Source organism: Oxyura jamaicensis, chromosome 1, assembly GCF_011077185.1.
Source record: "Oxyura jamaicensis isolate SHBP4307 breed ruddy duck chromosome 1, BPBGC_Ojam_1.0, whole genome shotgun sequence".
Taxonomy (NCBI): Eukaryota; Metazoa; Chordata; class Aves; order Anseriformes; family Anatidae; genus Oxyura; species Oxyura jamaicensis.
The window spans coordinates 47,919,631-47,944,190 of NC_048893.1; the positions used below are offsets into that span (position 1 = coordinate 47,919,631).

At 34.3% G+C, this 24,560-nt stretch overlaps 1 protein-coding gene and 1 long non-coding RNA gene across 4 annotated transcripts in view; one reads left to right on the top strand and one right to left on the bottom strand.

Annotated features, from left to right (window-relative positions):
• The first annotated feature begins 875 nt into the window (after nt 1-875).
• On the top strand, nt 876-23,006 carry EPYC (epiphycan). Its single transcript, XM_035337398.1, has 7 exons — nt 876-982; nt 3,075-3,255; nt 13,422-13,575; nt 17,489-17,647; nt 19,081-19,283; nt 20,778-20,873; nt 22,320-23,006. Exons 2-7 carry the CDS (start codon nt 3,088-3,090, stop codon nt 22,488-22,490), a joined length of 951 nt encoding a protein of 316 aa, XP_035193289.1. The 5' UTR covers nt 876-982; nt 3,075-3,087; the 3' UTR covers nt 22,491-23,006.
• LOC118173135 overlaps nt 20,746-24,560 on the bottom strand; it is a 65,478-nt gene continuing 61,663 nt past the window's right edge. For all 3 annotated transcript variants that reach the window (XR_004754034.1, XR_004754033.1, XR_004754029.1), the window contains one exon: nt 20,746-20,878. This is a non-coding gene — a long non-coding RNA (uncharacterized LOC118173135). The remainder of the gene's footprint in view (nt 20,879-24,560) is intronic.

Here is a 24,560-nt window from a genome sequence, read left to right on the forward strand (position 1 = left end):
AAGAAAGAAAGAAAGAAAGAAAGAAAGAAAGAAAGAAAGAAAGAAAGTAGTACCTCTAAATACATATTACCAACAGCATATGGAAATACATTAAATTGTCATATTCAAAAAATGTCGTGAAAAAAAATATATATTTAATGTTCGATTCAATTTGTTCAAGTCTTAATTTTGTAAGTTGGAAAATGTATATTTTCAGATGATCAGGACACCCAAAAGTTTATTTCTGGAATGCAATTAAGAGTGTTATTTTTAGTATTTTAGGTAACAGTGTGTTTTTCTGATAGCTAACAAAAGGCTAAATGTCAGCCTTTATGAAACTACCATATATTCATGAAAGTTAAATTGGGAATTGTCTCAAAGTCTCAAAGTTCTGTATTGATTTTCTTACCACTTGGTTACATTCCTTTTTACTGTCAGTTTTATCCTGTGCTTATTGTTTACATCTGCATACTGAGACTGCAATAAAGAAACCAACTGTAAATATCTACAGTTCTTCTTTGTCTAAGCATTTTATTGCAAACTTTTTAATGTATTAAAACATCCCATCTATTCTGAGTGTTGATCATACATTGCACATATGTTCTTCATCCTTCCTGTTACTAAAGAATCTATAACAAATGAAAATGGATGAAATAAAAACAAACAAACAAAAAACCAAAAATATTTATTCTTTTTAGTCAGGTTTGTGAAGATAATGGTAGGAGCAGTGAGAAATTTTAGTGGAAGAGGTAAAAACCTGTGATGTGAAATAAATGTTTTTTGCATACAATAAATCTTTGACCTTGCTAAAATTCAATTCTGCAAAATTAAATAGAAGGGTGTTTAAAACCTGAGAAACTATCTGGGCAGAGGTCCCCAGTTGAGGGTAGAAGCTGTACCACCTCCCACAACCCCAGAATGCCACTGTCATTGGTCAGGGTCTAATACCTCTGGCTCTGCATTCTGAGTAACTCCATGTCATTTGAGAGATTGGGAGCAAAAGGTAAGTTTTGGTACTTCTTTCTTAGAATAGTTAATTGGATTTTTAAGTCTGGATATAATTTTATAGTATTTGTTTGATTTTATCATGTAAAATACAGATTCAAATGCTGCAGACTGAGGAGATTATTTGTTTTTCCCTGGATATGTTCCTTCCTGTGAGGAAGGAACACAATCTTCATCAAAATATTTGATCTTACAGCTACTGCAGATGCCAATATAATTACAGCATGTTCCAATATATTACACATAAGGGAAGTGGAGAGACCCTAAAACTGTTCAAGTTAATGCAGATACTACAGGTGTACATACATAGCAATATTTTTTCACAGAGATTAATATTATGTTTGCTTATTTCATCTATATTTATAAAATTATATATTGATAAAGCCCTGCGCCCTTTAAAATCCTTTATTCCAAGAAAATGTAAAATGTAAACAATTTTGAATAATGAATAATTTTCTATTCAGGGTTTGTTCAGAGAAGAATTACACTGAATACATTATTGTTATATTTTGGAATTAATATCATTTATCGTTGGATCGTTTGGGTTAAATGACACGTAAAAAAAAGAAACAAGACTAAAAACATTCCTGTCAAAAATAGGCATAAGAAAACATAAAGCTAGAGAAATATATATATATATATGCTTCAGATATGTTTCAGTATGTTTCAGAGATTGGATGTATTTTATTTTATTTTATTGTAAGGAAACTGAAAACCTTTAATAATCTTGGAAGCTAATGCTGAAAGGTGCAATTCAACTAAGTCTGCTCAAAGACAAGCCAATGTGATTCTAGCTACTCCCAGCAGCAACTGAAAAGTCTTTTTGAATAAAGCAAACGAGGGTAAAATGAAAGTCTTGTGTTGCTGACCATCCCCAGAGGAATTTCATATCCTCATGCCTAAACCAGATTCATAAAGACCTCTTTTCACAAAGCTAAAATTCAGGTTCTTGCTCAGCACATGTTCCAAAAAAATGTCTCATGCATTTCTTAATCTCTTTTAAGTTGCTAGAGTTTTAAAATGAAATATTTATATAGGTGTATAATGGCATCACAACAGGACTACAGTTTATGAGACATGCACTGCTTATTATCATTGTCTGCACTTTAGGTGAAATTAGTGGAAGGAGTGGATAAATCAAGGTGTAAGTAAAGAATGTTGAATAGACCCTTGTGTCAGGCAACTTATATGATATACATCATTTATATGAAAGAGGGAATCCATGAACACTAATATTCAAGCCTAGTGTGATTTTTTTTTCTTTTTTTTTTTTTCTTTTTTCTATTTTACTAAAATACAGAACATCTTAATGGGTGACAATTCATTTTTGTAGTTCTATCCTCCAAGGAGAACAGGTGACTGTACTCTGCTACCATTACTCACTACTTAAGAAGGAAGGCTACTGTCAATTATAGGGCTTGGAAGAACAGAGAGGACTTTTGATTTATTTTTTTTTTTTCCCCATACCTTTGCAGAGGTCATGTTCCAAATATGCCACACCTTTTCAACACATAAAATGATATTCTGGCAGAATAGCTATTGGGTGAAAACGTACTTTGATTATGCTCATCCACAGGCAGCAAGGAAAGAGGTCCTAATGTCTTCTGATATTTTGGTAGAGGAGAAAGACAAAATTACATTGGACATTTCAAAGGATGGTTTATTGTGACAGAGAGAAAAAAAATGTCTAGCTAAACTTTGGCTAGGTTCTCAAATGGTCTTTTCTAGTCATGCATATGAAGTAGTTGAAGATAGGTGAAAGAGGAAAAAAATCAATATACAACCCTTTTACTTTTTTAGATCCTTTCTCACTGAGGCCAGTTTATTTTTATACTGTTCTGATATAGCAAAATTCTATAGGACCTTCCTCAGTTATCTAAATGGTAGCATGACAAAATCCATCTGAAGAAATTCTCTTAAACCAGGGACTCTACATGAAACAAACTAGAATAAACATTTGAGTTATCATGAATAAATACATCTAAGTCATTGTTGCATGAATAGAAGCACTGCAATTGTAAGAATAAATTTTCATAGATTCCTTGCAATTACCACTTTACCCACATTTTGTCCATTTTCTTCTCTTTCAGAAAAGAAAGCAGAATGAAAACCTTCGTAAATATTTTTCTGGTTTTTTTTATCTTTGAGGCTTTTGGAGCTGCGCCTATCACTGACACTATAATTTATGATTCTGAATTCTATGATGTGTCACTTGGAGAGCTGCCTCACCCATTTGTCTATGTTGAAAATGAGCAGTCTGACCAATTAGAGGTAATATATATATTTTTTCCTGTTCTTCCAAAGTGCATAAATGCAGTGGCTACTGGTGACTTTTGTTGTCCTTGATGAAAACCTTTATCAGACAAATCTACTCATGAGATTGCTATTGCCATTTGTTAATCAGCAGGTCTCTGTACAAATAACACACTGTAGTCCATTCATCGTTTCTCCAGCCTACAAATGTGAACAAATTATTTTCTGGTTTATTTGTGTGTGTGGTAACCTTTAAGAGAGCAGGAAAAGCTTCCACCGATCTCATTGCTTTACCATAAATTGTATTTGAGACTGTCCCTGTGATTTATTTGTCTGGATGAAGGACTGAGGCATCTGACATAGGACATCCAGGAATCCCCATGAAATAAGGTGTGAAATGCTGTTTCCTGAGGTTATTTCTCATAATAACAAATATGTTAAACACATATTTATTTCAGTCTATAAATACCAGTGATTTCTATTTTTATTAGGAAAGTAGGAAAGGAACAGGGAAAGAACTTGAATTGAAAAACAAGAATACAAGAGAGATTACTGAAGAAAAACTATTGGAATTATGTTGTACTCTGAGACAGTGGAGCCTCTACAAGGAAATTACTCAATTTGTTGAGTTTAATGCTCTTTTTCCCTCCCAGATTCTTGTATTTCTCTACATTACTAAAAAGCATAATAGATGCCAATCTCACTCTGCTTCTTAAGCGGGAGGGTTGTTTGTTTTGTTTTGTTTTTTACAAATAGTATTTTAGTAATCTCTCGCATAACAGTACATAAATTGTGAAAATATGTTCCTCTGAGTGATTCATCAAGGTGAGTGTTACATCAAAGTGAGATCAACATTATGTAGTAGCCTTGAAATCAAAGTACAAAGAGAGCACTTAAGAGTGAATATGTGTGAAACAACTGGAAAGATAAAAATCATCTCAAAGTCTGCATTAAGATCAGAACCTCACAGTTCAGGGGAAATATATTTTCTAATCTTAAAAAGACTATGAAGAACTCCAGCCTAGAGGAATGATTTCACATTTGGTCTGCTTCCCAGTGACATGCAGAATCAAATATATTAATACATCTGGGCTTTCCTCATTGAAAATGTCACCCTTAGTCAATGTATGCTTGTGCCTTCTCTGTTTTAGAGACAGTGATTTAAGAGTCTCTATGCTTTTCTTTCCTCTTGAAAATGAACCCTGTCCTATGGATTTCTCAGTAATATATTGAATGCTAGGTGTTACTGTCCTGTGCTCTCTCTGTGAGATTCTGACACCGAGGGATGGTATGGCCCAAATTTCTTGAGGGATGGTATGGCCTCAGTTTCTTAGAGAGGGATAGAGTTAAGGCAAGTTTTCTGTGGTTCTCTTCCAGCTGAAAAGAAATTCAAGTTGATCAATATTACACCCAGCAAGATACATCAGGTCCTCTCTCAAGTTGCTTTATTTAGGGAAATACAAAATCAGAATAATAGAACAAAAGTATTTATTTTGTCTTGTAATTTTTTTTTTTATTTTTATTTTTTCCAGAGGAGGATTTTCTTCCATTGCTGAGCTTTTTAGCCAGCCTTCTTAAAATTCTTCAAGTGAAGGTCATTCATCATAGCAGTTGGAAGGAATGTTACTTTCCAGATGAATGGACCTCCCTGTGAGAGCCTTTTTTTCCCAGATCTTTAGCCAAAATCTTTCTTTGCTTACATTCCTTTTACCATGTACCACCCCAAAGAAGCCTAAGCATTCATAATTTCTCAAAACCCAGAGGAGAATTCAGAGTGGTCGGTGTTGTAGAGATCAGGCAGCTTTTATAAACTTGTATGCCAGTGTTTAAAGTGATCTTTCAGACACAACATTATTGCTGTCACTCATATTTTAAACATAATACATTTGATTTGTCGATCACTGTTACTTTTCTCTCTATGATCCTGTTACTATAAAGATGCAAAAATCTTGTTCCTGTGTGTAACTCTATGTAAAAAATTCAGTATTTATGCAAGGTCAGAGTTTAGTTTTTATTATGCGTAGTTTAAATGATGAGCAATACCACAGAGACCCAGAAAAATAGCGAGCCTTCATTTTCTCCAACTGCTATGTAGTAACTCTTTAGCATCTGATTTGCATTTTGTTTTAGAGATCTCTGAATCATGTCTTTAGCCTTCCAAAATAATGGAGAAAGACTGAAATAACATTTTCTGTCATTGCTAACTGAATTTTAAGATTTTAAATTGAAGACATGCAAACATAAATCATTCTGTATAACAGATTTTTAGACTCACAGAAATGCAAACTTTTCCTAACACATTTTAAAACTCATAACAGAATTGCAAACTTACCAAGCTCATACATCCAACTGATTTTCAGAGTGTCTAGGAGACATAGCAGTGTTAGGACAAATGAGTTCCGTGAGTTGCTCCTGTTTATTTCAGAGGAGTAAGGCCCCTATGTATCTCAAAGAATTGAACTAAAGTGATGTCAGTTATGTCCTTTCCAGAATATTACCCAGTGGGTCCTGTAATCCATCACAAGGTGTTCAACCAGCAAAATGAAAGACCTAGAGATAGGGAAGGATTCCTCTCACTCATTCTGTCTCATTAAAATTCGGTGTTGCAAGCCAATACCACCCTTCAAGACACAGATGAATCATTTTTTCAGGATCTATCTTGGTCATCTAATTTTAGATGAACCCTAGGTACCTGTCTCTGAAAATTTAAGTTAATAAAGTTAGGTGAGAGTGATTTGGGGTTCATGACTTATATTTCTGACACTCTAAAAGTTTTTTTTCTTATGAAATATATATGCCAAAAATAAATACTATGTGTATGTATATACACACAGACTTCATTGGCTTGTGAACAGGTATCTGAGTATATTTTATTGAGATAATGATTTTTATTTTTTATTTTTTTTTCCACATGAAACCTGCCCATGTCTCTTTTTCTCATAAATTTTAGATCACCTTTAGGGTTTGGAAAAGTTATGCTTAATAATGGAAATCAGAGGTTCTCTACATCAGCATGTCTATTTAATTACTTTCAGTCTTCTCCTTATATACAATACATGTACACGGAACACATTTTGTAGTGCAAGGGGTTTGCAAGGGGACAACTTAAACATTTTCCCCCAGACATCCAGCCTCATTGCTTCTGCCAGAAAGAATTAATGTGCAACATCCCTACTGATATGGCTTATGACATAAGGATACAGATATTTTATAAAATTACCACATATGTCTAAATTATATACATGGCTGTACATTTTTTTCTGAATACTGGTGAGATTTTAACATGTGCACTCTCCCATTTAAAAAAAAAAATAATAATAATAAGATAAGAACCATTGTAGAGTCGGTCAAAACAGGATTCAGACTTCAAAGAAAAGTTAAAAACTCATTGTGCTTAAAGTCCAGAACATGGTTTGGTGTACACTTCAGAGAGGAGAGTGCTGTGGTTTTGCTGAGTCTGCCGAGTCATTTCTATCTTGGTTCATTTTAGTGATTGTCTAATGCATGGGACACAAAATAAAAAATCTTTTGAAAAGGTCTTGGATCTCAGTTCCTTTCATACTAGGCTACATAATCATGTTTCCTTTGGCTTGTTCTCCTTCTGTTGTGAATTTTCTCTTTGGATGGCCTCTGGCTTTTTTTCAACATCTCATCCAAACTCTCCTTGGGTCCTCATATGGTGGCTAGGAAGTCTCCTGGAACAGAGGCTTTTGGGGTGACAGCACCTGCAGGTAACAACATATATTAGATTTCTTGTTTCTTGGTTGACTGGAGATCCAGCACCTTTGTTCACATCTGAATGTAAAAGGAGTAAAACAGGTGTGCATACTTAGCAGATGGGTTCTCTCAACTATTTAGGTGTAATGAATGCCTCATTCCTAATCACTAATAGGCTTGGAGTGTGACAGGTAGCTCTGTAAATTCTTCTGAACATGAACAACTTGAAGGCTCTAATGAAATTTCTGCCTGAATCCTTAGCTGCACAATATGTTTCAGCTAGTTGAGATAGCCAAATAAAGCTTCACTGAATTTTTGTCCTTAGATGTCTCAGTGAAACCTAATAGCTCGTTAGAAGCATAAAATCTCAGTGTACTGTCCACCAGTATCAGCATAGCTGTAGTAATGACTTGGACCTTTTGTTTTGTTTTTTTTTAAAGAAAAAAAAAATAGTACAGAAATGGTACTGCAATATTCATATATATTTCAAAAAAGCACAATCCCCATTGTGATGTCACAGAAATCTGGTGACTGACAATTTACTTTGAATGTTATTTCTGATGAGTGATTTTAGCTCTGGCTTTCTCTACAGCTTGAACCATCTTCCAGTTGCCGCTTTTCAACTTCTGGTCCCAAATTATTTTTTATTAATAAAAAGGGAAATAGTAGCTGTGGGTAAAACAGTGGCAGCAATTGATGCTGGACATAGAGCTCAGACCACAAGTTCAAGCCGAAGCAGGAAATATATATTGCTAGTAGAAACTTTGACTGTTTGAGTGACCTCCAACTTTGTTAGCATGTGGTTTGGGTCAGCAAGAACTCCTATGGAAGTCTTCATTAAGCAGTTGGAACTAGTTTTCAGATCTTTTGTGCCTTTTAATGAGCCCTGTTCTGATTTCTAAAACTGGTATAATGTTTACCTGTATTTTTATTTGTCTTGCAAAATTTCAGCACTGTTCCAAAGAATAATGTCTGCTATAGGCTATCTTGGAAATTTCATAGCTTTCAAACCAGAAAGGTAAAAATAAAATCTAATTTCAAATAGTGTTGGAAAGAAAGTTTGACAATTCATACTAATGGAAATCTAGATTATAAATTTATAAATTTCTGCCTTGTCAGACAACAGAACTGGTAAGAAAAATCCCCGTATTAACACTGTGCAGCATGAATATTTTACTCACCTAAAATCAGACATAGCATAGCTACACTTGCTATTGATACAGGAAGTTTTATGATAGTCTGTGGTTAAAATGATAATAAGGCTACTTTTCTTTCTAAGATTAATTAAAAGAACCTCAGAGACTACCTACATTTTCCAAGGCAGAAGCCATAGGTATTAATTTCTATATAACTAGGTTACAAGTGTGGAACTCTATAACTTAGTTATTGACTTGTCTGTCAAAGTATGAACAGAAATGCATGTGTGTATGTGGGTGTAAACCCCACCAGACAACATTTTTTTTTTTTTTTTTTAAAAAAAAAAAAAGGTTTAAGGATTTAAAAGAATGCCCTACACTGATACTGCAAGATGTACCAGACTATACCAGTTCCCGAACCCTGTTACCAGCAGCAAAACTGAGGAATGTGTTGTTTGCAGCAAAACTGAAGGTCCTGCACTCTGGTAACACTGCAGTACAGATGAACTCCCAGTGAAGACCCTGCATCATAACAGCAGCAGGCAGGAAATAAAGTTTTAGAATATAACATACTATTCCTTTCCATGTTAGCCATCATGAAAACACATTCCAAATGAGGAAAACAGGCAGTCCGCAGCAACCTGACATAAGATTCATTGGTGGTCTCACATCCAAGATGTAAAGGTAAAAGACTGCCCCATAACAGCGGGTGACTCTTAAAGGAGTCACAAAGATTAGTTTTCAGTGCTGGTCTAGAAGAACATAGGCATGATGAGGAATCAATAGCTTGTGTCCCTTGTCTTCTGTGTAGAACAAAGTAATCCTGGCCAGACCACTCAGAGTAATTGTGCAAGTAATTAAAATCTGAGAGAATGAATGTGAGCAAGTAAAATCTGTTAACTTAGAAATTTTGTAAACAAATGTCACCTTCCCCTTCCCTGGATCTCACACAGTTTTGTTACAATAATTTTCCCAACCTAACTGTTATTTTGGCAATTCTGAAAAAAACAAACAAACAAACAAACAAAGAAAAACAAAACAAAACAAAACAAAACAATTTATCTGAGCTGCAGAATTTGCAGTCTGAATAGTTATCACATTACTATGCAAAATCTAACAGATTTATCTTTAAGAAAGAACAACAGGAGAAAAGAAGACCCTAAATGCAAAATTCAAAAAGAAGCAATTACGAGCTACTTTTAGAAAGAAAAACAAGCCAATAACCTCTTCCATAATTAAGGCATCTTCTTGTAAGCTCTTGGTAGTTTCAGAACAGCTGTGGGGGAACTAGTTTCTTTTGGTGGACCAATGTGTGGTACAACATTTCCTTCAAGTTTATAATGTCTCTTTTTAAGCTACAAACTTCAGTTTGTGCTCTTAAGCATATTTTCTGCAGTTAAAAATAAAGCACTGTAACAGGACAAACTTCAAATTCTCCCGTGTATTTAAGCTTATTACATGCAATACATCAACTTTGATCTTAAAAACTATCAAAATATTTCATAGGCATAAAACGATAGACAAAACTTCAGAAGTAGAATGTGGTAACTGATGGCTTACAGCCGTGCTGTCTGCCTCATTAATCTCTATAATCTTTTTTTTTTTATTTTGGTACATTGTATGGATTATATGGATCCTCAGTCCTCATATATGTTATTCATCTACATTTCCACTCTGTTCCACCCCTTCTGACTACTACTACACAGACTACTACCCCCCCTCTCCCCCCCCCACCATATAATTCAGCCTTCTGAGCCTTTTCTAATGTTTAAAGCTTTAAATTTTTTCTCACCTCCTCCTTCTTAGACAAAGGTGAGAGACAGATACCTACAGAACCTGTCCCAAAATAAGTATCTGTGGTTGGTGGCTGTAGCTGCTCTTCAAAGTTTTTTTTCTCTGCAGACTGTGAAAAAAAGCCAGCTTAGACAAGATATCTAGCTCATGGATGACTGGTTACATGAGTTAACTTCTACCAATTTTATTACTAATTGGTATGTTCAGATCCTTTTTATTATTATTATTATTTTGCTTTTTTATAACTTCCTGATCTGAAAGTGCCTATAAATTGGCCATCCACTTGAAGCAGTTTCATTTGCAAATGTAGTCACATTCTATAAATATAGGAGAAAAAAGTATTCCGTGATATCTTAGTAAAGATATAACTCTGCTTACAGCGTACTTTGTACCTAATATTCTGTACTGGTATTCACTAAACCCACTAAATCTCTTGATTGATTCCAAAGGAAGGGTAGGATAAAAATATACCACATAGTTAGATGGCTAAAAGTAGGTGATGTGATTGTTTTCAGTTTTCTTGTGGCATGCATTATATCTATCTTAGAAGGATAATTATGATTTGAAGGCTTTCACATACTGACAAAGAGAAACATCCTTTATTTCTCTAGAAAATTCTTCTTGCTTTGTGATTCTTCAAAGGATATATTATTTAGAGTAGCAAGGGAAATACAAAACAAAACAAAAATATGGAGAATAATTCCATTAAATGCTCTATATTTCTCTTTCTATTTTTTTCATAAAATGCATGTTGCCAAAAACAAACAAACATCTGGAAGACAAAGGACCATTCTGTATAATATATAGTTGACGAAACATCTTTGTCTTGTTACAATCTTGCGTGATTTATCGAATATGTAAAAGATAGAAAACTGCATGAATCAGATGACCAATAATGGGAAACAGACTTTAGCTCTAGATTACTTATTCAAGTTCAACCTATATACACCAAGCAAATACTGCTAATGTGCTGGGACTTGTAAACACATATATACTAGCAAACTCTTGTTCTATTACCAGTGTAAAAATGGCGACATCATTAAATTCCCTGTAATAGCTGGTATTTTTATGACAGTCTCAATAGATGCAGGAGACTGAATAGATATTAATGTTAACTGCTCAGAATAGTTTATCTAGAAGTATGGTGAGACTTTCATCTGTGCATCCCCAAAATGTGATAATGTCCTATAAGGAAAGGGCGAGAGAGAAATATAATTACTAGAAGTTAATATCTCTGCCTATCCAACAGCTACAGTGACTATCCTACTAAGAATACCTGAACAGAAAAAGTCAGAGAAAGCATAAAGTAAATTACAAATTCTAAGCTAGTATGTTCCATAAAGTAAACCCTCACATATTTACAAAAGTATCAGTCAGTGTAGATGACCCAATTCCCATGACAAGTGAAAGGAACTTTTTCTTACATCTATAGGTTATTTGCAAATTCTTTTTTGAAAAGCTTGTTGTCCAGAATGGTGTTTCCAGTAGAACTCCCACAAAAGATGTATACAAAGCTGTTTAGTAGGTCTCAAAATGTATGGATTGTATTCAGGGCAGAGAGTCTTAACCAATTTCCCTAGAACCGGTGAAGAAGTAGACAGCATATGCAAGCACTTTAGTGCAGTATGAGCCTGGGTCAATAAAAGTCTGGAATGTATCTCTCCCTCTAGGCTTTCTCCATTCAGAGACCATCTGCCCCATTTCCTTTGTTCCCAAAGTCTTCTTTTGATTTGTCCCTAAGTCCATTCCTGGTTAAGCTGTCTTACTGACAGTGATACAGATGGGAACATTTTGTCTGCGCAAAGCAACAAGGTACAACCTTACTCTTATTTACACTGACAGGTTACTCAGTCATGGTTCAGCTGAAGTTCATCTTGCTCACTTGATGACCATGCATTTTACAAAATTATGATCCTAATATCTATATTAGGGCATACTTATCTGCAAATATGGCTTATCGGAATATAACTAAAGAATTTACAGAGACGCTAAAGTTTGTTCAGTCAAAATCTAACTGATATAGGTATAATATAGCAAAACCTTTGTTCATGCTTGTGACCTGGACCTAGTATCTCATGTGTGTTAGTTCCTTTAACTTGTACAGTCTACATAGAAAGCCTAATTTAAAAAATCCTAAGGAGCTGCCCAGTTTGGAAGCAATCTACATCTTTTATCTATCTTTACAACTAGAATTTATGAGCGATGTGTGAGCGACTTAACGAGTTCCCCACTGGACAGCAAAGCCAGCAGTAAGCAGGGGCTGGTCTAGAAAACTGAGAGGTTTGCTCAGGTGAAAAACTTAGGTTTCAATAGTTTTATGGCACTATTGTGCTAGAAAGCTGCAGTGAAGAGAAATCTTTTATAAAATTTAATTTTATGTGGATGCATTAATTAACTTTTAAACAACACCTCAGATGTGCAAAGCACTATAAGGACATTAATTAATTGTCCTAGATTTTAAAATTCTCAGTGGAAAGCCTGGAGAAATCAAGATATAGCGGTACAATAATGTGCAAAGGTTGCACAACTGTGTTGCATTTTCAGTGGCTGGGTCCTATCAGGAAACTGTTCTGCTTCTATGCAAATGTAGGCCCCTCTGCAACAAGCCTGCCAAGTCTGCAATGCTCTTTTTATTAGAGTTGATATAACACAAGAAAATTGCTACATTTTTATTCCAAAGTCATCATAAAGCAAAATCAACAGAATGTGGTTTCAGAATTAGAATTAACACAATAAACTTAACTAATTACAATAATAGAATGAATGATTTAAAGAAGAAACAAATAAGGTTTCTTGTCCCATGAAGGGATCTGCCAAATTTTATAGAATTTTTCCAAATCAAGATTTTATCCAACATTGTTATATATATTCTTAATTCTTCCTCCTACCTAATGCATTGACAGATGAATGAAGATAACCACAGACTTCAATTATTCAGATTGAGAAATGTAAGGACAATATACTGGCAAAGTACTAGCAACTAGTGTGTGCATTTTGTCAATTCTTAGATAACATTTTAAAAGTATGTTAGTGTTTTTGTTGTTGTTGTTTGTTTGTTTGTTTGTTGTGCAGATTGTGTACAACTACATTGCATTTGGATTTATGCTGGTGCAATTTACAATTTTGTGGTCAAATGACTGGCTTTATTTATTTATTTATTTATTTGTGCTGCGCAGCAAATTTTCATTTGTCATCACAGAACGTATCCAGCTTTAATTAAAAATGATTTGTTTAAATAAAAGTGAGAAAAAAATGTTAGTATATGTTCTTATTAATGAAATATGTGCAGTTTGTATTCATGCGTATATACAACAAAACATTTAACAATTGAGATAAAAATCATGACAAAAATCATAAGCGTGTTAGAGATTCATGTACTGTTTACACAACACCAGAATTCACTGTAGCTGACAGATAAAATGCAGCTTGAGTACTAAACTTCAGAACTTATGTGACCTCTAGTGGCAGTTTATCAGCAACTGGAAGACAGCTGCCAGTGAAGGTAAACAGTAACATTTCTCTCTTAATTTTTCCTAGGCAGAGATTGGGACAGCATTACCTTCTATAAATCAGGAGAGTTATTCTTCTGCACCATTGACAGAAGAACCTGAGGAAGAAGCATCAATGCCAAAATTAATTGACGTGTCTTCAGCACAAGGGTCTGGGGTTCTTGGGCCCCAAACTCAAGACGGTTAGTCAGAAAGAGAAACAAACATTGCATGCACAGCTTGTCTTTTGAGTGTTCCCACTTTACCTGCTTATGGATGTCTAGCTCTGTTATTGAAAGGGAGATAAATCATTTCTATACCTCCGTTACTAAAGAGAAGTATATCATGGCCTATCTTGAAGTCAGATATGTGCCTAGTCAAAATGTTACCACGCTATTTCACTATGAAAATGGCTGTGCATCAATTAAGATTTTTTTCAAATACATTTTTCATTAAAAAAAAAAAAAAGTGAATTGGCAAATGTTACCAGTACTTATTTACTGACTTAGATTTCAACATAATTACCAACTATGTTCATTTTATAATGACTTGTTACACATTTTTGATAAATCAAGGAATCATAGAATATCTTCTGTTGGAAGGGACCCACAAGGATCATTGAGTCCAACTCTTGGCTCCATGCAGAACCACACAAAAATCAGACCACATCTGAGAGCATTGTCCAAACACTTTTTGAACTCCGGCAGGCTCGGTACTGGGCCAGTGCCCAACTACCCTTTTCCTGACACCCAGACTGACCTTCCCCTGTTCCAGCTCCATGCCATTCCCTTGGGCCCTGCTGCTGTCCTCAGAACTCAGCACCTGCCCCTCTGCTCCCCTCGTGAGGAAGCTGCAGGCCACCATGAGGCTTACCCTCAGTGTCCTCCTCTCTAGGCTAACAAACCAAGTGACTTCAGCCACTCCTCATATGTCTTGCCCTCTAGACCCTTCATCATTTTTGAAGCCCTCCTTTGGACACTCCCTAATAGTTTTATACATTTCATACTTTACAATAGTTTTATACATTTCTTACATTGTGGCACCCAAAACTGCACACAGTACTTAAGGTGAGGCCACATCAGCACAAATCAGAGTAGGATAATCGCTCCCCTCGACTGGCTAGCAATGTCGCGATTGATATAACCCAGGATATGGTTGTCCCTTTTGGCTGCCAGGACACACTGTTGACTCATATTCAACTTGCTCTCAACAAAAACCCACAGATCCATTTCCACAGGGCTGCTCTCCAGCCTCTCGTCCCCCATTCTGTACATACAGCCAGGGTTGCTCTGTCCCAGGTGCAGAATCTGGCACTTGCTCTTGTTAAAATTCATATTGTTGGTGATTGCCCAGCTCTCTAATTTCTCAACATCTCCCTGCAAGGCCTCTCTACTCTCCAGGGAGTCAATAGCTACTCACAATTTAGTGGCATATGTTTTCATACAAAACATAATTACAAAGTTAAATAATTTTTGACCATGAAAACTAGAAACTTAAGAGAACAGTTTAGAAATTTCCAGTGAAGCTAATTTTCTGATCTTCTGATTAGATCTAGACAAAGAAGAGCTTTCCACATCTCACTGAGGAATTTAAATTGTAAAACAATCTGTCCCTCTCCCACACATGCACTGTGATGCTAAGAATTAGGATTTGTTAGCAGCTACTCTAAACTCATAGTTGATGAGTAGTAGAGTTATTCACTCCTGTGATAAGTCTGTGTTGCATGGTGATCAACACAAAAACAATACAGATAACACATAAATCCTATATCAGTCTACAACTTCCTCGCGAGGGGGAGTGGGAGAGGCAGGTGACCTATTCTCTGTAATCACCAGTGATAGGACTTGCAGGAACGGCGTTAATGCAGGGGAAGTTTAGGCTGGACATTAGGAAGAGGTTCTGCACCAAGAGGGTGGTCGCACACTGGAACAGGCTCCCCAGGGAAGTAGTCACTGCACCAAGCCTGTCTGAATTTATGAAGAGATTGGACTGTGCACTCAGTCACGTGGTCTAAACTTTTGGGTAGACCTGCGCAGTGCCAAGAGTTGGACTTGATGATCCTTATGGTTCCCTTCTAACTGGGGATATTCTATGATCCTATGATTCTATACACTTTTACTATCCTTAAAGCATAACTGTATACTATAGAAGATATATTTTTTTTTTTTAAAAAAAAAAAAAGGAGTTCATGCTTCCAAAATAATTGTGTGTTTAGTGAGGAAATATGAATCATTCCTGGTCTGTTTTTTATACGTATTACTAGTGAGCACTGACCAGACAAACAAACAAAATTATACTGATGTCAAAACAAATAAAAATGGAAACGAGAATTTCCCAGGAGGGTACTGAAAAACCCACACAATTTCCTTCAAATTTCAAAACTGTAGGATGTTACAAAACATTTCAAGTAAATATTGCATATTATGAGTCAACTTTTTTGAGCACTGAATGCAAACCAACTAGTGCATCAACTGAAGCTATGCATGGGAGGCTAGAGGCTGTAACATATCACATCAGATTATTTTGTGTCTTTACTTTTTTTAGCAACCTATTTTCCTACCAGATGTTGCTGCTGTTCTTGGCTTCATACTGGATAGAAGACTACAGTGCTCAGGAACATCAAGACAATTTAATTTTTCTTTTTGACATAATTTTGAATCCTCCCCATATCCCCATCCTTTTTCAGCTTACATCATCCAGTGACAAGTATCACCCTTTCAGGATAAAAAAAGGGGACACAAGAAGGAATTATCTTCCTGTATTCTGTTATGTTTTGAAAAATAGATAAATAAATAAATAAAATTCATCTATACTAAACTTTATATTCATTGTTGTTGGAATGGTTCAAGGTGTGAGAATTTATTTTCTCACTGTGTGAGGTTTATTCCTGTAGCTAATTTAAATTGTCCTGTGGAGGAAGTTAGGGAAAGTACAAAAAGTCTCATCTTTCCACAAATGTTTTCCCTGGATGCCCAAGTAAATATTCTCAAACAAAAGAGTATTCTGGTCATAAATTCTTTAATGTTGCCTGAAAAGACACCACATATGTAGCCTGTCCTTCAGCTAGTTACTGCTTATTGTTGGTAAATAGCACAGATTATTAAGGCAAATCTTCTATGTAGCCACAACTGAGCTGGAGAAAAAAACTCGTCTAGAAGAAAAACATTTTCATACTCATTAATTATGCTACTATTTTATAACTAATCAGAACAAACATCCATCTGCTACAAGAAGGGGAAAAACTTTAAACAGAGGGGTATTTCTATAGCAGTAAAAGATGAGAAACAGATACACTGATTTATACCATAATCAAAGAAAAATGTATTAAAAATGCAACAGTCATTTCAACTAGCACCTTTTTCTACTCATAATGGCTTTCAGACAATCCAATGTTACAATTCTCACTAAATTTGAACAGTATTATCAGGAGAAACTTCTGACTTCACTCCCTTCATACAGATCTATGATTAAGATGAAATGACCTGCTTTTTTCATTTTCATGAACTTCTGGTGGTAACAAAATGTTTTGTTAACACAGTCTTCAAGCTACCTTAACTCAGACTGATAGAAAGATATTTCTTCCTGATGTTAAATTTCTGAGTCAGAAAACATAAATAAAAAGCATGCAAAAGAAATTGAAGTTCTCCATAGTTCTGTAGGAAAATATTAATTTCCATACAAATTACTTATAAGTACTATTTACAGAACCAAACCTAGCAGATCATTTTAGGTTTCAGTCAATACCTCTTATTTCTCCATCTACATGGAAGTAAACTCTTGCTGTATTGGGGGAAATTGAACTTTGGCTGGCTGCTGTGACCTAATATTCTATTATTATAGTCTGAGAAACACAGCATCAGAAGAAGAAAGCTAAAAGACCTAAAGGACCTTCTAATAGGCAATAAATAATAATAATAAAGTGATTACTTTTAAGACAGAATTTAAAGACTTCGTTGCAATTATATGTTGTGGTGATCAGGACAGAATAGGAATATAAATTCCTTTTCATCAATAAAATCCTTTAAGTGCTTAGGCAAACATTTCATTGCATTAATTTACATATAATTTTTATACATTTTCTTGTAACAAACTTTTTTCTTCTAAATTCTTTCATAGGCCTTCCCACATGCCTTTTGTGTACATGTTTAGGGACAACAGTCTATTGTGATGATCATGAGCTTGATGCTGTTCCACCATTGCCGAAGAAAACCATGTATTTCTACTCACGCTACAATCGAATCAAGAAGATCAACAAAAATGACTTTGCTAACTTAAGTATGGATAACAATAATGCTCCAATTAGCTTTAATTTCTGTTATTTTGTGCTCATACTGATCTAAAACATGATTCATTTTACATTACGTTTGATACTAGTAAGGCTACACACATAAATTAACATTTTGCTTTGCCTAGAGATCAATATTTCAAATACAGATTCTCTGTCAAAATTTTGAATTACTAGAAATAATAAAGTTCATTAATGTTTTTGCTATTAGTTGTTAATTTTAGACGGGCAGAAAAAACAACCCTTATGGAATATTTGCACTATTTTAGAAAGTACATTTTTTCTAAATAAGATAGATATAGGTACTCCCCCAGATAGATGTACATTCAAATATTATCTGTGTGAAAGGGATTTTATCTTTAAGTAAATATATATTCATAGGTTCCCTCAATCACTACCTAGAAAATTCTTCAGTAAATGAAGAAACTTGCTAATAGAAAATCCTTTGTGGCCTAAACTGTCCAAAATTAGTGATTAAGGGATATTTTATTTTCATGTTTCCTATTTGAATTATCTTAAAAATACCTTTTTTTTTTTTTTTTTTTCAGAAAATATTAAGAATATCCTGACTTAATAGGACCTGCTATACACTCACCAGTCTGAATATCAAACTATTTTGTCTATATTGTGTTTTTGACCCAACTTATATAATGTGTTTATATAATGCAAAGGGACACAATTACCATATATAAATAAAACATGGGAAATAAACACTAAGAGAGAAAAGTTATTTAAGTCAAAATATACAGCTGGAATAAGAACAAAATAGATTTAAAAAATAATTTAAAATGATGAAAAATTTTCTGGATGGAAATCACAATTAAGCCACAGATTAAAGGCCTTAAAACTAATGTATATTAATTCATTGGTATATATATATATATATATATATGTTTTTTTTTTCTGTTTTACCAAAAGTAAACTTCACTTTTTAGTATTTTTTCCATTGGAAAAATTTAAAGTTTGAGTGTATTTCAGAAAACAGTTAATGTGTACAATTTCTTACTTTACATTCCGGTAGGAAAATGTTGAAATTAGAAAGCATGCAGAACTAGATGGTAGAGAATATGTTAATTTCCCTTTAAATGTTATTTTTTTCCAAAGGATAACCATTTACAAGTTTCCAGAACAGACATAAATTTTAAAATTATTGATTTCAAAATCTTTCACTGAAAAATGTACAAAAAATGACACAGACAATTTTAAACAAGTTGAGAGGGAGATGCTGATCCCCTTCCTTTAGAGAACCATTTGAATGTGGATCATTGCATTATATAGAAGAAAAGCTACCACATAGTCAGTCAGGAATTAGTCTGATTCAAGACTCTTTACCTGTAATTTAAATAACCTGTTTGTCTTTTCTTTTTTGCAACTTTCAAGAAATACATTTTGACATTCTTGTTGCATCTTATTTCTCTACCAGACAATTTAAAGAGGATTGATTTGACTGCAAACTTTATATCAGAGATCCATGAAGATGCCTTCTGGAGACTTCCCCAACTTGAGGAACTTGTGCTCCGTGACAACAGGATAAGGCAACTTCCTGAGTTACCAGCTACCCTGACATTCATTGATGTTAGTAACAACAGGCTTGGCCGAAATGGAATACGTAATGAGGCATTTAAAGTAAGTCTGGGTTTGATGGGAAAATCTTTTCTTCCTCTCTCCAAACTAAAATAGGATGTAGTCCAAAAAGCAGCCCAAGTGTTCCTTTTACAGTGGTAAATCTGTTAAGATTATAGGCACCATGACCCTGCTGGTTGTCAGGCAACCAATAAAGATGGAACAAGGTGAATGAGCCTTATCAACTGGACATGAAAACCTTATTTCTTTTTTTTACAAAGATCCATGTGATGGCATGCTTTGTTTGTATCTATGAACCCACATTACTAATACTCAGGGAGGACAGACTCTGGAATGCTTTTATCTCCTCTTACAAGCAGGCAAGAGGGAAGGGCAAAGCTATGGATGCCACTGCTCCAAACTTACTCTATCTTGTATCTACATGGTAACTTGTTAGAGTATTTATTAAATGTACATACTTTCTTGGCACCTTGAAAAGCAGGGGAATTGGAACCTTGGAACGACCATCCTTTGCCAAGAATTTTGGTGGGCTGATGTAGTGCCCCTACTTGCATGTGAAATCTGAAGTTGTTAGTCTATGCTGGAAATACCAAAAATAATACAGACTAGCTTCATATGCCAGAAACCTACTCATGGAATATTCATTTATCTCTAAGAAGCTAGTTGTGACTAGACATCTCAATGCCTCCTTTGGAGGATAGCTTCTTAATGTAGCAACCAAGAGCAGCTACTGAATCAAATATTTTCTCCTAGCCCAACATAAGAAAGGTATTGGGAATGGGAATGATGAGCAAAAATTAGCCCCTGGAATTGAGACTCTGGCCTAGCACATTTTCTTCTCACTCTGCATGAGGGGTTCTGAGCATTTATCTTTCACATTTACCAAGCACCTTTATCCTGATATCTTAAAGAACTCTGTCAAAAGGAATTAAACTACAATACTGAACTCAAAGAAGGAGTTAGGTACTGTAACTTGTGTGCAAAATGGGGAAAATGAGAGCATTCTACTGAGCTTTATTGGTTACCAAGATAAATTTATATCTTACTAATATAGTTACCAGATAAAGCTGCTTCTGCCACTAAGCTGTGGAAAAAAAAAAATCAAGTGGAATGAGAATCTTATTTTTAACTTAAGCATTTCTTATGCAGTTATAATTTGCATCAACACCAATAAGCTTCTGCAAAATTGAATAAGCTTCTCATAAAAGCAAGAAAACAGAATAGGAAGCCTTTCTGCATAATGACTCGGAGAAGTGGTATTTTGATTCTAGAACAACATCACTGAAATGAAGTCTTTAATTAAAGACATTTCAAAGACATTTTTCCTTTATTTTTATCCAAACAGATTATTTTTAACAGTAATAGCTCTCAGCCTGTGCAGAAGTCCTTGACTTCTCTCTTTTCATCCATATCAGGCTGAAACAAAATGAGTTCATATCTAATGGTGCTAATTGTGGTGATAGACTTAAAATGTACATGCTAATGATTTTCAGAAGTGTCTAACATTTTCCTCTGCCTTTATTCTTCAACTTCCAGGATCTGCATGAACTGCAACATCTTTACATCACTGACAATAGTTTGGAACATATTCCATTGCCACTTCCTGAAAGTCTCCAAGCACTTCATCTTCAGGTAGGCTACAAAAGTCAAATGTAGTGTTTCCATGCATCATGTTAGTAAGTAAAACTGGAGAGTGCAATTTTAATTTTATTTTATTTTTCTAATTTGTTTGGTTTTTATTCTGTTTACCCAAAAGTCTATGTACTTGAACTAAACAAACTTTTGGAAACATAGAATTAATAACTTAATCAAAGTTAGGTTTACAGCAGTCAAGAGAAAAATTGGTCTATACTAGCAAAAGAGACAGAAGTCTCTCAGACTGCTCTTAGAAATCTTTTTTTTTTTGCAAGAATTGAATGCTTTTTATTCCTAAAGGAAGTTACTTTCCATACTGGTTGTATGTATACATGGTATATTTCATTCTCTTAATGAAGGTCATTCACAGATGATATCATTTTTTCAATCCTTCATTTTCCAAACTATTTCTTTTGACTATGTTGGAATATCCCATTCACTATCCTTCTGTATTTTTAATTTTTGTATTTGATATTATCTGTACCTTTGTTTCTGACTTTTTCCTTTTAACACTTTCATCTCTGCTTCTTTCTCATTATTTCCTCTTGTACCAATGACCAGTTTTGATTATCTGATATATTTCTTTATTACACCATACATTCTAGAAAGCTTTGAACAAATGTCCTGTCTTACCATAAGTAATTTGACTTCTATCTTTCAATAAGTAGATCTGAAGAAATATTCTGTCTGTTAGCTGACTATTGTTTTCACCTGCACATGCCAGTAAATTAAATATTCTGAGCTATGTGCTACAGTCCAAAGGTAGTGAGCTGCATTCTTTTCACACCAGTTTCTGACTAGAAAAGTAATATAGAAAGGAAGAATTTTCATCTTGTCCACATTTTAAGAGGTGACTTTTTTAGTCCCAGTTTCCAGAAAATCTTGTATTCTACCAATTTGTTGTCGAAAACAGTTCACTTAAAGAGAAAATGTTCAGTGAAGATATGGTATATAAGAGGAATTCACATCAAAGGAATAAAACCTAAAAGATTTATTTTTCCATGTATGTGGGTTAAACTAATGTGAGAGGGCCTGGGGGAAAGTAATTTGTCACAGATTAAACTCCAGATTTGTGCCTTTACAAGCAGAGGCACTTCAAGATGACAAGATGGTAATTATGGTTCTGTGATTTTTGGACTCTCCTGTGCTGGTTTCAAGTTGCATCAATAAGGTGGTTCATTACGATTCTTGAAATGAAAATGCTCTATTCTACCATGCAAAAACTCTCTCTGCTACGTGGTTTGAGTTATGAGTTTTGAAGCTTTGCACTGGCCAAGTGCACACCATCTCTTGTGAGATTTCTCAGTTGAGGACTTGTAGCCACAATTCTGGATTCAAATCTCTCTCTGGGCACTGAAAATACATCTATAACTTTTTTATTCAAAGACTGAAAGTATATTTTCAAGAAACTATTCTGATAGATATTTGGGTTTTCTTTTTTAGAACAACAACATTCAAGAGATGCATGAAGATACTTTCTGCAAAATGAAAGATTTTACTTATATACGTAGGGCTCTTGAAGACATCAGACTAGATGGTAATCCCATCAACCTGAGCAAAACACCTTATGCATATATGTGTCTACCCCGTTTGCCAGTTGGTAACCTCATCTAAACTGTGACAGAAGCGAATACTGTCATATGTTACAAGACTTTTTAAGACAAGTTATTAACTCACTGCTACACTAAGCAAGATACTTTTTTTTACTTTTTTTTTTTTTTCAAACCTCATTAATTGTGGAAATATTACTAATAATAATGAAATTGATGAATAAGGTACAAAGGATAATATGGAATGCTAAAAGACAAATCCATTATTTACTTAACTACAATTTGTATAGTAATATCAAGAAAAGTATTTTAGTAAAAAACTGTGCTGAAAGCAATAAATGATCAATGTAAATGCAGATTTTTTATGCTGAATTTTAAAGTTGAATAATTTTATATGTTAAAGCTGTAACATAGAAAACAAATAATTAAAAAGAAAATATATATACACAATTGAATATTTATCCCCTTTTCATTTAATGTAATATTTTCTCCCATAGAGAAACCCATATTTTTATGCTTTCTTTATTACACCGAACATTCTAGAAAGCTTTGAATAAATGTCCTGCAATAGAGACACCCATATTTTTCTGTTTTCTTACCTGAAACATCCCTTCATTTTGGAAGAGTACAAACAGTATTCCAAAAGGCATGCTTTCTTTAGAAAACACAATATTTCTTTCAATTAGTAATGGAATGTAGAGATTAAGTTTGTGTCAGAGTACAAAAAAAAAAAAAAAAAAAAAGTATATTAAATAGTTATTGTCTGCAGAAATAATTTCTCTTTATAATGCTGGTAAGGTCTGACGCTGTCTTCTTTATCTTTGATAAACTGACCTATCAGTTTATCTAGCAAATAAAAATCTCACATTAAATACTGAGCTTTATTCTGCATGGAAAGTGGAAAAGCCAAACCAAACCAAAAAATGGCCCTTGATGTATTCTACATTCACACAAATATTGCAGCTGAGTGTATTCAGGATCTGAATTCAGAAACACAAGTCATAATGGAAACAAATACACTTGAAGAGCCATGGATTGGTTTCCAATTATTACTGAGCTTCTCCGCTTTGTTGCTTGAGAGCACTATTAGTTAAAGATTAGGAATTTCTCTTCCTTTGGATAGTCTGAACAGCTATTCTCCTACAGGGGGGACAACACAAAACTTTAACAAATTTTTCTAGAGAAAAAGTCCCCAGAAATGATTCACAGGGTACATGAGTGCTTGATTATTCCATTCTACTGTGAAGAGCAGCAAATAATACCTGCACATTTTTTATGATAAATATTTGATCAAAGATTTCAGACAAAAAATCTCAATAAAACAAAACAAACCCTTTCACTTACACAAGCTGACATTTGTTTAATATCAAACTTTCCTTTCATCTAAGTGAACATATACACTCATTTAAAACACAAGTGCAACTGATATGTTATATTTCTGTTGGGCCAGGCAATGTTTTGGGAATGTGGACAACAAGTTCAGACAAACTAAAATCAGAGTTGAAGAAATACAGCAGGCTACAATGACTGTGCCTTTATGACTATGACTTACAATTTGGCAGTCTTATTTGAAATCTAATAGGCAGCAAAACTAACAAACAGACAAATAAACAACAAAAAAAAATCAACCAAAAAAGGTAACAGCTGGATGCTTCACTTCAGTTTTAAACAATTTTTCTTTCTTTTCTGACACAGAACAAATTGTAGAACAACTCTCTTCATGTTAGTATTTCCTTCCAAAGACATGAGTTATTAGATACTTGCTCTTAGAGTTGAAGCAATATTTCTTTTTCCATCTCCCAGTCCTCTTCTTTAAAAGTAGCTGAAAAATAAATGATAATAAATAAATAAATAAATGAACAGATAAATAAATAAATAAAAATCTCAGCTACAGACTTTGCTTCAGGCCTAAAGTCTGACCTATGTTTATTGTTCAAAAGGACAACATAGAATAAACTTTTTAAATATTCAGGAACTATACTGGTTTGTTCTGTAGCTATTTTTTCTTTCCTTTGGAACTTGGTTTCCCTGTCTTGGCAATCTATATGTAGATAAATACCACTTTTAGATTGTTCTGAGAATCAAATGAAAACTAAAATTGAGGAGGTAAAACATTGTTATGTTGGACACTGAC

What these genes read in the sequence shown, in the direction of transcription:
- EPYC (XM_035337398.1), top strand. Translation starts at nt 3,088, where the DNA reads ATGAAAACCTTCGTAAATATTTTTCTGGTTTTTTTTATCTTTGAGGCT. An exon ending in AGCAGTCTGACCAATTAGAG is followed by an intron (nt 3,256 to 13,421) that starts GTAATATATATA and finishes AATTTTTCCTAG; the next exon opens with GCAGAGATTGGGACAGCATT. An exon ending in AAATGACTTTGCTAACTTAA is followed by an intron (nt 17,648 to 19,080) that starts GTATGGATAACA and finishes TTTCTCTACCAG; the next exon opens with ACAATTTAAAGAGGATTGAT.